The sequence below is a fragment of the Mesoplodon densirostris genome, chromosome 3, assembly GCF_025265405.1.
Source record: "Mesoplodon densirostris isolate mMesDen1 chromosome 3, mMesDen1 primary haplotype, whole genome shotgun sequence".
Taxonomy (NCBI): domain Eukaryota; kingdom Metazoa; phylum Chordata; class Mammalia; order Artiodactyla; family Ziphiidae; genus Mesoplodon; species Mesoplodon densirostris.
The window spans coordinates 59,525,843-59,538,229 of record NC_082663.1 but is presented as its reverse complement, the minus strand read 5'-3'; the positions used below and the strand labels follow the sequence as shown (position 1 = coordinate 59,538,229).

At 43.9% G+C, this 12,387-nt stretch overlaps 1 protein-coding gene across 3 annotated transcripts in view; it reads right to left on the bottom strand.

Annotated features, from left to right (window-relative positions):
- The window catches only part of ARHGEF28 (Rho guanine nucleotide exchange factor 28), a 311,840-nt gene that overhangs the window by 144,417 nt on the left and 155,036 nt on the right, over positions 1-12,387 (bottom strand). For 2 of the 3 annotated variants that reach the window (XM_060093040.1, XM_060093042.1), the window contains exons 8-9: positions 1,520-1,572; positions 888-948 (exon numbers count right to left, since the gene is read on the bottom strand). The exons of the other annotated variant lie outside the window; for it this stretch is intronic. In XM_060093040.1, the coding sequence (XP_059949023.1) occupies positions 888-948; positions 1,520-1,572 (114 nt within the window). The remainder of the gene's footprint in view (positions 1-887; positions 949-1,519; positions 1,573-12,387) is intronic. 3 annotated transcript variants of the gene reach the window in all.

The following is a 12,387-nucleotide window of genomic DNA, read 5'->3' as shown; positions in this document are numbered from 1 at the left end:
GTGAGCTGCTTCAGCTTCACTGAGCCTGAAGAAACCAACTGGGCAATTTCTGGATTATCTACCATCCAAGTGCCCAGACGAGGCATCTGCTGATAGCCCAGCCTGTGCATGTCCTCAAACCCCCAAGAGCTTCATCAGGCTCTAACTCAAAGGTAAGTCTGGAGCCCGCATTAGCCCTGAAGAATTAGAAAATGCCCCAGGAGGAGATTTGGGGAGGTGCCCCTTGGGGAGCGGTGAATTACAAGGCTTGTGAGCAGAAAGAATTCGCAAGGCCAAGGGGAGAAATACTTTCCCCTTGCCAAGGGAGCTCCTGGTTCCTTTGAAGGGACACCCACATCAGATCCATGTCCCAGGATAAGCGTCTGGTCTTTTCCTGAGGCCAGGGGATAAGATCACACAGGCTCAGCTCCAAGGGGCCCCCACCGGGTATCAAAATAGGATAACAGTAAACTTGGGGATTCTGAGGCCAGGCAGGATGAAGTTATGCGTCTCAACTGTGCCATTTACCCTCTACCAATGGGCTCAGTCACATCACCTGAAACGGAAGCTGGTAGTGCCTACCTCATAGGAATAACAAGGTAACATACGACAAGCCCCGAGCCAACATCTGGCTCAGAGTAAAACTGTCTTGAAAAGCTTGGATTGCTTTCTTTGTTTTGATTTGTTTTGTTTTGTTTTTTAGATTGTAAATGGAGACTGAATGCCTGAAGTCATAGTATTATAACTGATGCTGCAAAAAAATTTTACCTGTTTGGGTTTCAAGAAATAGACAAGGCTCCCAGGAAGGAAGATTTTATCTCTAAATAGATTTTCTTCTTGTCCCCTGCATACCTGGGTCTGTGATACCCCTATATGCATGCTGGGGGAAGCAATATTTTGGAACATACCCAAATATAGACTGTCCTGGTCTTCATGTTCATTCAGTTGAACCACCGGGCTTTTCGCACGCTGGAAAAGATAAAGTCAGGTGGCTTTTTTTACAAGTTACTTACTTGATAACAGTAATGTTTATTTTTGTAAATGAAAAAAACAACCTAAGAAAACATCAGTAAAGACATGATACATGTGTCACCACACATAAACAGAAAACTAGTCTTGTACGTAATATTAAGAGCTAGAAATAAGGGAAGAATCTGTCCCAAGCTGAAGCATGCCTAAAAGCTATCCATAGGTTATTTTATATTCAGAGAATATCTCCCAAGTTCATTCTTGCAATGGCATTGTTGGCAAACATCTGTAGATATCATCTTCAAGTACAAATTTTTGGAAAAGGTATACAGTCATCTTGCATATACAACTACGACCCAGAAAGACAGCTAGGTTTGCTCATTAAGAGTAGAGATCTAAAATTCGATAAAGGAAGCAATTTCAAGTTATTCTGAATGTGCCCTGGGACATAGCCCTGAGGGTTTTTTTTTTGCTTTGGGTTTTTTATCCTATGTTTATTACTGCTAGGTCTTCACTTCTACTTCAACTCTGGAGAGAAGCACAAAGATGAAAATGGGCAGGGAGTCATTACCTTTACATTCTCCTTTCCAGGCGATGATCTGCTGGACACCGAATTCTTAATCTCTGAAAAAGGGATAATTCTTATCAGGATCTGCTGATAGGAATTTCCATTAAAAAAAAAGGAAGAAGAATAAAAAGGAAAAAAAAGAAAGAAACTAGATGACAAATATAAATGAGTTGCTCAGAGCCGTCTGTGTGGAGCTAGGTTTTAGATTAGGATTCTTAAAAATCAACTCTCCGAAGAGCAGAGTATGTGATAACCTGACAGCCCATGCTCTGGTATTATTTGTGTGGACCAAGATGTAAACAAGCCCAGGAGCTCTCACAGGAAATCCTGAGGAAGACAATGATTGTTAAATAAACAAATGCCCCTGATTCAGAAGGAAGGTTGTGCACTGACCGAAGCCTCTTCAAAACAGCACAGATTCTAAGGACATGACTCGTACCCACCTGAGGAAATCCCACGTCTCCTTCCTCAAGTGCCACCGATTTCATGTTTCAAAAGAGCCTAATTCATTCTAGATGAGGTTTGGTTTTTCCCTTGCCCATTGTTTAATGTCAAGAACATCAGTATAGCCCTTGGGCTGGGACCTCAGACAGTGCCAGGCTCTGCACTAACCAGCCCCATGCACACCGGGGGCCTTTGCTCTGAATAGAGGCTTTCCTGGAAGCATCAGTGGTCGTGATGTTCTGGGATGAACAGAAGGTCCACTTAAGGTGTGCTTTTCTCTGTGTCTTGATTGATTGGTTTTCTTCCCAAATACTCAGTTGCCCGTAAACAAGAGCCAGCGTTATTGAAATAACCACCAAACGTAGGTGGAAAACAGGAAAACAGAAGTGTTGGGCATTCCTAACAAGGGCAGCTGGATGGAAATCTTCACCCTGAATTTGTATTAATATACAACACTGTGGGCCCAGGCCCTCCTCTCGACCCCTCAGCTTCCCTGCCCCCCAGGCCCTGCTGGATGCCAGTTCTGGGGAGCCCCTTAGTTTTCCCACCAGGTCCATTAACTAGGCATTCCCTCCTATACTTTGCCACTCCTATTAATTTAAGTCACGTGAGGCCTCAAACCTCCAAGTGGATTTATTCAAGCTCTTCTTACTGCCTGGCAACAATGCCAGTTTCCATCCATGTTTCTGCTTAGAAAAAGTATAACGTTGGGCTTCCCTGGTGTCGCAGTGGTTGGGAGTCCACCTGCCGATGCAGGGGACACGGGTTCGTGCCCCGGTCCAGGAGGATCCCACATGCCACGGAGCGGCTGGGCCGGTGAGCCATGGCCGCTGAGCTTGCGCATCCGGAGCCTGTGCTCCGCAACGGGAGAGGCCACAGCCGTGAGAGGCCTGTGTACCGCAAAAAAAAAAAAAAAAAAGTATAAGGTTTTCGTTTAGGTGGCTTTCCATGATGAATCTTAACAAGGTAAGGATGGAGCAGAGAAGTCAACAAACACAAAGCCATGATTTTTTTTTAAATCTGCATAACAATAACTTTGAATTTGCTTTACATCAAGCAAGTTAGTAAGATATCTGCCCTCCACAACAGTATATTGCTCTTGAATTCATAATGCACATTAGCTTCTATGATGAAAAATGAAAGGGTAATAGCCTCAATTTCATGTGGTCATGCCAACAGACCTCAACAGGGAGTAAGGACAAGGCTGTAGCTGACACCCAGCCTGGGCAGCTTGTGCTCCTCAGCATCCCCACCTACCTTTACATGCACACCCCACAAGAGGCCTCCAGGTGGCAGCAGAGTACCATCTGCAGAACAACTGGGCCCGCGATGGGAATGTCGCAATGAGACACCTTCACCCTTCAAAAGCCTGCTGTTTAAGCACTGAAGTCCAAAACACTGTTAAGAGAAAGTTTTCATTCTACTGCACAGATGCAGAAAACTGATGTGAAGCATCTACTATAGTGTTTACCATATGGGAGCACAGCAGGTCTTCTGTTTTAAAATACATATACCCAAATCCTAAAAATTGGGTGAAGGAGGATAACTAGAACTAAAGTTTCAACAGACACATCTGCATAGACAGCAAGAGAGTCACGCACATATATATATATTTTTTGCCGTACGCGGGCCTCTCACTGCTGTGGCCTCTCCCGTTGCGGAGCACAGGCTCCGGACGCGCAGGCTCAGCGGCCATGGCTCACGGGCCCAGCAGCTCCGCGGCATGTGGGATCCTCCTGGACCGGGGCACGAACCCGCGTCCCCTGCATCGGCAGGCGGACTCTCAACCACTGCGCCACCAGGGAAGCCCCCACACACATTTTTATTGCCCATCACTGGATATTCCTTTAGAGACATTTCAGACCATAGGCTTTTAAATGATAACAATTCGGGGCTTCCCTGGTGGCGCAGTGGTTGAGAGTCCGCCTGCCGATGCAGGGGACGCGGGTTCGTGCCCCGGTCCGGGAAGATCCCACGTGCTGCGGAGCGGCTGGGCCCGTGAGCCATGGCCGCTGAGCCTGCGCGTCCAGAGTCCGCAACGGGAGAGGCCACAGCAGTGAGAGGCCCGCGTACGGCAAAAAAAAAAAAAAAAAAAATGCATTTCTAAAGAATTCTGTACCTACAGCACTGATGCAGAAGAATAATACACATTTTATTCAAGACTGCTGATGAAGAAGGCTCTATGGTCAGGTAATCCACCTATTACAACAAAGGATGTGTTCACCCAGTAATATGTTCAGAGTCCACCCCAGTGGTATATTCAGATTCCAGCTCCCTACCCCTCTCAAAAGGCTAGTCTTCATACACTGCCAGCCTACATTTTCCTTACAGTCTAATGCAATTTTGTTCAATATTCAAACAAATACTACAAACTATGTTAAAATAGACATCTTCATAAAACACATAATCATTTTAAAAACAACTTTCAAGGTTATAAAGCTATCTCAAAATCATTAAAAATATTTGTGGGACTTCCCTGGTGGCACAGTGGTTAAGAATCCGCCTGCCAATGCAGGGGACACGGGTTCGAGCCCTGGTCCGGGAAGATCCCACATGCCGTGGAGCAACTAAGCCCGTGAGCCACAACTACTGAGCCTGCGCTCTAGAGTCCACGAGCCACAACTATTGAGCCCACGAGCCACAACTACTGAAGCCCGTGCGCCTAGAGGCCGTGCTCCACAACAAGAGAAGCCACCGCAGTGAGAAGCCTGTGCACCGCAACGAAGAGTAGCCCCCGCTTACCGCAACTGGAGAAAGCCCATGCGCAGCAACGAAGACCCAATGCAGCCAAAAAAAAAAAAAAAAAAAAATTGTGACAGGATAGTCATGTATCTTTAATTAATCTAGGATGATACAGAACTATATCTTAGAGCTTTTAAAGAATTTGGCACTCCTTCCACCAGAGTTTAATTAAATTGCTCCAGGAGAGTTTCTGCTAAATGACGAGGATCCTTTTACACTCACCCACTGCACCACCAACTGCACAGTGCAATCAAACCACTCATTGCTATAGCAACCTTCAGCAGATAATGATATCAGTAACCCCAAGCTATTCTGTTTTAAAGGTCTATTAATCTCCCCTTCAAGGCCTACCCAGAAGTAAGGATCTCCACCTCCTAAATCAGATTTGCCAAACATCATAAACATGTTTTTTATTGCCATACTATAATGGATCAAGAAATAATCTCTAATATTCATGTTCACCAGGGACACTGCACTAGCAAACAGCGTAAGGTCAATACCAGTGTCTTGTTAGGAAACAGATTAGCCTAATAGAGCTCAACTCTGTGCACAAGTCATACCGTCTCCTTTTGAGAAATGGGACCATGGAGGCTAGACTTAAGCAAAGAGAAAGCTTACATGGAAAATACAGGGTGCTCAGTATTCTCCTTCAGCTACAATTTGCTGTGTCGTCTGACTCCTCCCCCAGGAAGGAGGCGAAAAGGATCTCGATCAGAGCCAGCCAGACAACTACTGCTGCTTCACCCCGACCCTCAGGTTCAGCTCTCCAGGATCAAGTCCCCAGCTGGGTTAGACATGCAGGGCAGCATCAAAAGCACAAAGGAAAACGCGGGTCATGCTCTCAGCTTGCTCTGTCTGCCCCACAAATGCGCAAAGGGACTCATAGGGTAGTTCGCAGTCTTTGAATGAATCCTCTTCTCCCAATAGACTATTAGCTCTGGGAAGGCTGGGTCCAAATCAATTTAAGCCCAACACCTGTATCTCCAGGGCCAAGCAGGGTGCCTAGCATATTACAGATGCTGAATAAATGTTTCTCTCCTCGATGTAGATCTAATGGCCCCAAATAACTGATGAGATGTAATAGATCATTAGGGACAAGAAAGGGAAAGTTGTTTACTTTATTAAATTACTAATTCAAATACTCCAATACCGGTGCTATTTCATCACAGCTTCTGAACTGCCAGCTGGATGAGACAGATGAATGCTTTTCCCCTGGCTTCCTCCCACCCCTCCAGCTCTGCAAGCCCAAAAGTCACCCTTTCCTCTCTAGTTACGCATTGGAGTTTCACTAAGAACTTCACTGCACGAGTCACCTTAATATCTTACCCTAGTGTGCATGTCTGATTCATAACTGCTAGAGAATTAAAATGGCAAAGGGAAAAAATTTGAAAAACCATCTACCACTCTCAATTCACAGGCTATTATAACACTCTGATCTTTTGTTTCAGTATCTCAATTACTCCCTTTTCTTTTTTTCTAAAGGTGGGAATACTAATCCCACCTTTACTAATGCCAACTGATAGCTGTTGGCATTCCCAGTATAAATATGGACTGGGAGAAACAAAGAAGCACTTATCAATAGAAACATCAACATGAGCCCTGTTAGTCCATGAGTCCCAATGTTCCATATAATTTAACAAGCTCAACCAGGTCCCCAGTGATCCAGGCCCCCAGGACCAGCAGTCATGGAGAGGAGGTCAAGGCGAGAGAAGACCTCAAGCAACACAAAACGTGCTCTTTTACAATATAATTTTTACATTTCTACTCTGAATTCTTTCAGAAGAAAACTAAGACATCTTTTTTGAAATACGTAGTGGTTTTTTTTTAATCCAAATTATTGTGACACTTTTTTGAGTCACAAAAGTAATTAAGAAAACTTGAAAGGGACTGAGGAAAAAAAATCCATAAATCCACCATTAATGGTTTCGTATATTCCCTTCATACATATACACATATGTATTTGTATATTTGTATTTGTATATATATGTATGTATATACATATATGCATGTATATACATGTATATATATGTACATATGTATACATATATATAACAGCTTTGAGGTATAATTCAATACCATACTATTCATCTATTTAAAGTGTACAATGCAATGATTTTTAATATACTCAGAGCTGTGCAATCATCACCACAACCAGTTTTAGAACATTTTCATCACCCTAACAAGAAACCCCATACCCATTAGTACTCGCTACCCATTTCTCCCCGACCACCACCGCTCCCACCCCAGCCCTAAGTAACCACTAATCTACTTGCTGTCTTAATGGATCCCATTTTGGATACTTCACATAAATGGAATTATACAATATGTGGTCTTTTGTAACTGGCATCTTTCACAAGGCATGTTGTCAAGGTCCATTTGTGTTATAATGTGTCCGTATCTCATTCCTTTTTATTGCCAAATACTACTCCATTGTATGGATAGATCACATTTTGTATATCCATTCCTCAGCTGATGGACTTTTTGGATTGTTTCCATTTGGGGCAGTTATGGATAATGCTGCTTTGAGCATTTGTGTGGAAGTTTAAGGAGATCTATGTTTTCATTTCTCTTGAGTATATATCTAGGCGTGTCATCACTAGGTCACATGGTAACTCTATGTTTAATATGCTTTTATAACATGGATTTTTTACATCTAGAGTGTGCACTCTCTCCCACCCTCCCCACCCCTCATCCCCATAAAATCTCAAACAGTCAAAACTTAAGTCATGGAGTAAAATAAAAGATATCACCCTCAGCCCCAAAATTTGGTGGCAACTATCAACTAAGCAGAAGCTCTAAATCATTATACTTCAAACTGAGGTCAGGACATAATTTTTCTAATTTATTCAACTGCTTGAATAAAATGAGGCAAAGTCATCTTTCAACAATATAAACAAGATTCAATTTTCTCTTGGGAATACTTTTATGTCCCTAAGATTTCACACTTAGAGTCTATTTCAATTCAGGGGGAAAAACTCCTTAAATATACCTTCAACTTATAAGCTTATTTCAACTGTATTAGACTCCCCAGTTGATATGCTTAGTAAATGCTTGTCCTTCCTCCTAACCTGCTAATCAGACCCAGCTAGAACAAAGTATCCATAGCAGATGGGAGCAGAATCCGTTGTATCTAGGTGAATTCTGAGGAATCTGAGATTCTTTCCAGCTCAAACTAGGATTCTTTAATTCTGTGATGAACTGGGGGAGGTAAGGTGGAGAATTTTTCTTTATATGTGAGAGAATACTAATATTATTATAACAATACACAAAATGAGCATCATATCAGCTTGAGATCTTATTTTGGCCTTTTAAAGATGAAACTCATTCTCTTCTGTAGGCAGGAGGAGAACATGGACTGGCAAAGTCAGTCTCTAAAAGAAACAGAGAGAAGACTGAGCCCCTCTGTCAAATGAAAGAAGCACAGGTGACTTCCTGGGGCTAGGAGGTACATTCTCCGGGTATGGAGTATAAGTGTCTTGCAAATGCCCAGGTACCTAGCTTCTAGGCGGGCAACACTGACCAAGTCCTTGGATGGATATTCCACAATGAGGCTAAGATAAGAGCTGTGTATCCAGCTGAGTAATCACCCCTGCAGAACAGCCTCCCTAATTGCTCTCCTAAATCCCCAACACCTCAGGTCCCAGGCACCCTGGTTAAAGGACCTGCATCTTGATAAGACATTGGAACCATATTCAACAGTTCTAAAAAGACATTGGGCCACAGTATTCAAAATGAAAAATCTTGGAAAGGAAATTTTGCATGGCTAAAAGACTTCTTGGTTTTCCCAATCATATCTCACAGGAGATATTCAAATAAGGAGAATCCATCATATGATATCGCTCATATGTGGAATCTATAAAAAGGGTACAAATGAACTTATCTACAAAAGAGAGATAGAATTACAGATGTAGAAAACAAACTTACGGCTACCAGAGGGAAAGGGGAGAGGGATAAACTGGGAGATTGGGATGGACATATACACACGACTATATATAAAACAGATAACTAATAAGAACCTACTGAACAGCACAGGGAACTCTACTCAATACTCTGTAATGGCCTATATGGGAAAAGAATCTAAAAAAGAGTGTTGATATATAGATACAGATATATAACTGATTCACTTTGCTGTACACCTGAAACTAACACAACATTGTAAATCAACTAGACACCAATAAAAATTAAAAAAAAAAAAAGAATCCACCACACAACACCCTCTTCCCATTTCACTCACTTAGAGCACAGAGAGAAGAGCTGCACCCCCGTCTAAGGAATGTTCAAGCAGAAAATCTGCTCACCTGGTCACCATGATGGGAAGAGCTATGTCCTGATATCTCAGCACACACAGGATAACCACTAAGTCCGCTCTAGCCACGTGCTATAACTTGCACTCATCACAAGATACTGTTGGCTAAGCATCCACAGTCAGATACTGATCAAGGTGCCCCACCTGTAGTTTCTCATTTAAACCTTATTTTGAAGGAAGTATTACATGACACTCCCACTCCACCATTTTCCACAAAAGGAAACACAGCTGAGTAACTTGCATCCTGTTCAGAAGCCAGTTCATGGCAGAGCTGAGGTTTTTAGCAGAGTCGGCTTGCTGCTGATGTGTCATCAAGACCTGTCCCTGCATGTGGGTCAAAATCTCCCATCGTAAGGACTTTATGAGACGGGTCGGTCACATGGAAGAGAGCTCATTTCAAGGCAATGATTCCAATTTTGCACTTTTCCGTCACACAAAAGCTGAAGAGAACTCTAGAGCAGCAGTCCAAAGACTAAACAGGAAAACAGCCTGTTAGAGAAGGGTGGTGGGTATCTACAGTGTGGTGGGTGACAATTTACCCACCTGAGGTCTGACTGCCTGAGCAAGCTGTGTCACCTCACACAAGTTACGTGACCTCTCTCTGCTACCACCTCCTTGTGCACAAAATGGGGAGAATTGATTCCTGACTCCCTGAAATGTCCCTCTCTCCATGGCCACTGGGATGTGTGCTCCCTGAGTGTGCAAACTTGGCTCGGCTCCCAGCTGCGTGCCCAGCGCCTTGAGCAGTGTTCGTCACTCCACAGAGGCATGAGTGAAATTCAATGAAAGTAAACTCCATGAGATGAGGGCTTTTTCTCTTTGCCTTTTTGGTTACTGCTTCCTTCATCACCAGTGCTGAGAACAGTGCCTGGCAGCGAGTGGGTGCTCAGAAAAGACTTACTGAATGGGTAAGTCAATGGGCCTGTAGGGCTCACGTCTGCCTGCCTAGACTGGGCCTTGCGTTTGGACCCACGGCCTCTCGCACAGGATGGTGAGGAGGAAGCCCCTCTGAGCCCACTGGGAGCTGCTGCTTCGGCCCTGAAGGAGATGCTTTTGCCCTCTCCCTTTGTGACTGGCACTTGCGTTCCAACCCCTACTCCTTATGTCCTCGTTAAATGAGAACGTGGAAGATAATTAATGGGGAGAAGTGAACACGGTAAAGGACTAGTCACATAAAAGTTGAGACAGCAAATTACACAGGGTTTTTTAAAAACTCCAAAGTAATGAAAGAAGATGGATTCATACAGTGAGTGGTCAACAGTATTACAATGGTTGCTTGTCTTATGGCCCCATAGACTCTAGGCAGGCAGCAGTTGCCTGAAAAACATCAAAAAGTACAGTGGGGTGCCCCGGTCCAGGGGATCCCACATGCCGCGGAGCGGCTGGGCCCGTGAGCCATGGCCACTGAGCCTGCGCGTCCGGAGCCTGTGCTCCGCAACGGGAGAGGCCACAACAGTGAGAGGCCCGCGTACCGCAAAAAAAAAAAAAAGCCTCCCTAGCTCCCTCCCAGTGTGAGCACTATGTACTAATAGATGGAAAGAACCCACATGATCGTAAAAAAGGAGGACATAAGCCTAAGAAAGGGCAAGATCAGGGGAGATGAGGAAGAGCAACATTTCCAAAGCACCTTCCACAGACCACTTTCATGAGATGCTGAGAGCTAAGAAGAAGGGATTCTCCCCTGATCAAGTTAGAGAACTGTGAGGTTAAACAAGAAACACAGGTTTCTTGACTGCAAGACTTAACTAGAACCTACAAAACGTTAAATGTATTCTCAGTTTCCAACAGGGGGGTTTCATATATAGCACTTTCTGCTTATTTGGACACAGAATACTTATTTTTCAGAGCATCTTCCAAGGTTGGTGTTCGGTACAATGCTCTCTAGGAACTCCTAGGGGAGGAGATCAAATAACGACAAAGGCGGCAAGGGACAAAACGGAGTCAGTTGGTGGATCGATACATACTCATAATTAGCTTATTCATCTGAACACAATGAAAATGAGGTGACCTTTTGGCCATATAATTCATTTGGAATAACATCCCATCATTCTGGGAGGACAATTACAATCATGAAATTATGGAAACATAATTGGTTCAGAGATAATAATAAAACCATTTATCACACTAACAAAGTAAATTTCCAAGCTAAAGGTATTATAATCTTTTAATCAATGGCAGCTACAGATACACACTTAAAAGTTCCCTTTCTACCCACTGCCCCAGGAGGGAGAACATTATCTATTAAGAATCTTCTGTGAGATCTCAAAGGGAAAGTTTGCTTTGGGGGTTAAAGGGAAAAAAAACAAACAAACAACCAGGCTCTTACACTCAAAATGTTTTGTTCTTCCAGTTGAGTCACCTGCAGGCTTGCGAATGAACAAAAGCTAATTGAATGTTTTCACTTTAGGTGAATACTGCCCTCTGCTGGAATGTGCACACAGTTTCTAACATGTCCTCCAAACGTATACAGATAAAACCATGGTCTACAAGGTCTGTAAAATATACACATTAATTATTTGGCGTTAGAGAACTTGAGTTTCTGTCCAAATTCTTTTGCTTATTGGTTGAGTGACTTCAGTCCAGCTGGCAGCCAGGTATATTAACTTGCCTGCCCCCCTGGGCCCATCAAACTCAACCTGTCTGAGTAGGTATTTTGTCATGATTCTGCTTCCTGTAAGGCCTGTCCCGCACAGGGACACACCAGGAATGGAAGAATCACCCTTCTCCCTTGCCACTGACACCCACCTGACATCCTACACCTTCAGGACAGTATCCATCGGTCCCTCTGTCTCCAATCTCATTATACTGCTATGGTGCAGACTGTCTTCTGCATTACTCTCAGCAGCCCCTGGCCCCTCTAACCCATTCTTCACACTCTCACAGAGTGACCTTTCTAAATAACAACCTGATCTAATTTGCTTAAAACAGTTCCCAGAGCTGTCAAGGTGGAGTTCCAGTTCTTTGCCTTGTACAAGCCCTGCTGATCTGCCTCTCTTTCAGGCCTATGTTCCTGGCATCATATACACACTCCTATACTCCAGGACCACAAAACAACTTGCATCTCCCTCGACGCATCATCTGGTTCAGGGCTCTGTATTGCATATAGTCTCATTGTCTAGAATTCCCTTCCCTCCCTTAGATCACAGCTCCAGGGTCACCTCCACCAAGAAGCTTTCCCTGACCACCCCCCCTATCACACGCCACAGAGTTCTCACAGTATTACTTGCCCATGACTCTTATAGCACTTACACTGTGCTGGGACAGCTTGTTTTTCTGCACTAGTCCCAAGCTGTCAGTCCCTTGAGGGCAAGAAGTTAGAATTTCAGCACTTGTTTAGACCTCACTTTGTTCTAAGTCAGTTTGGAGGTGGATTACAAGG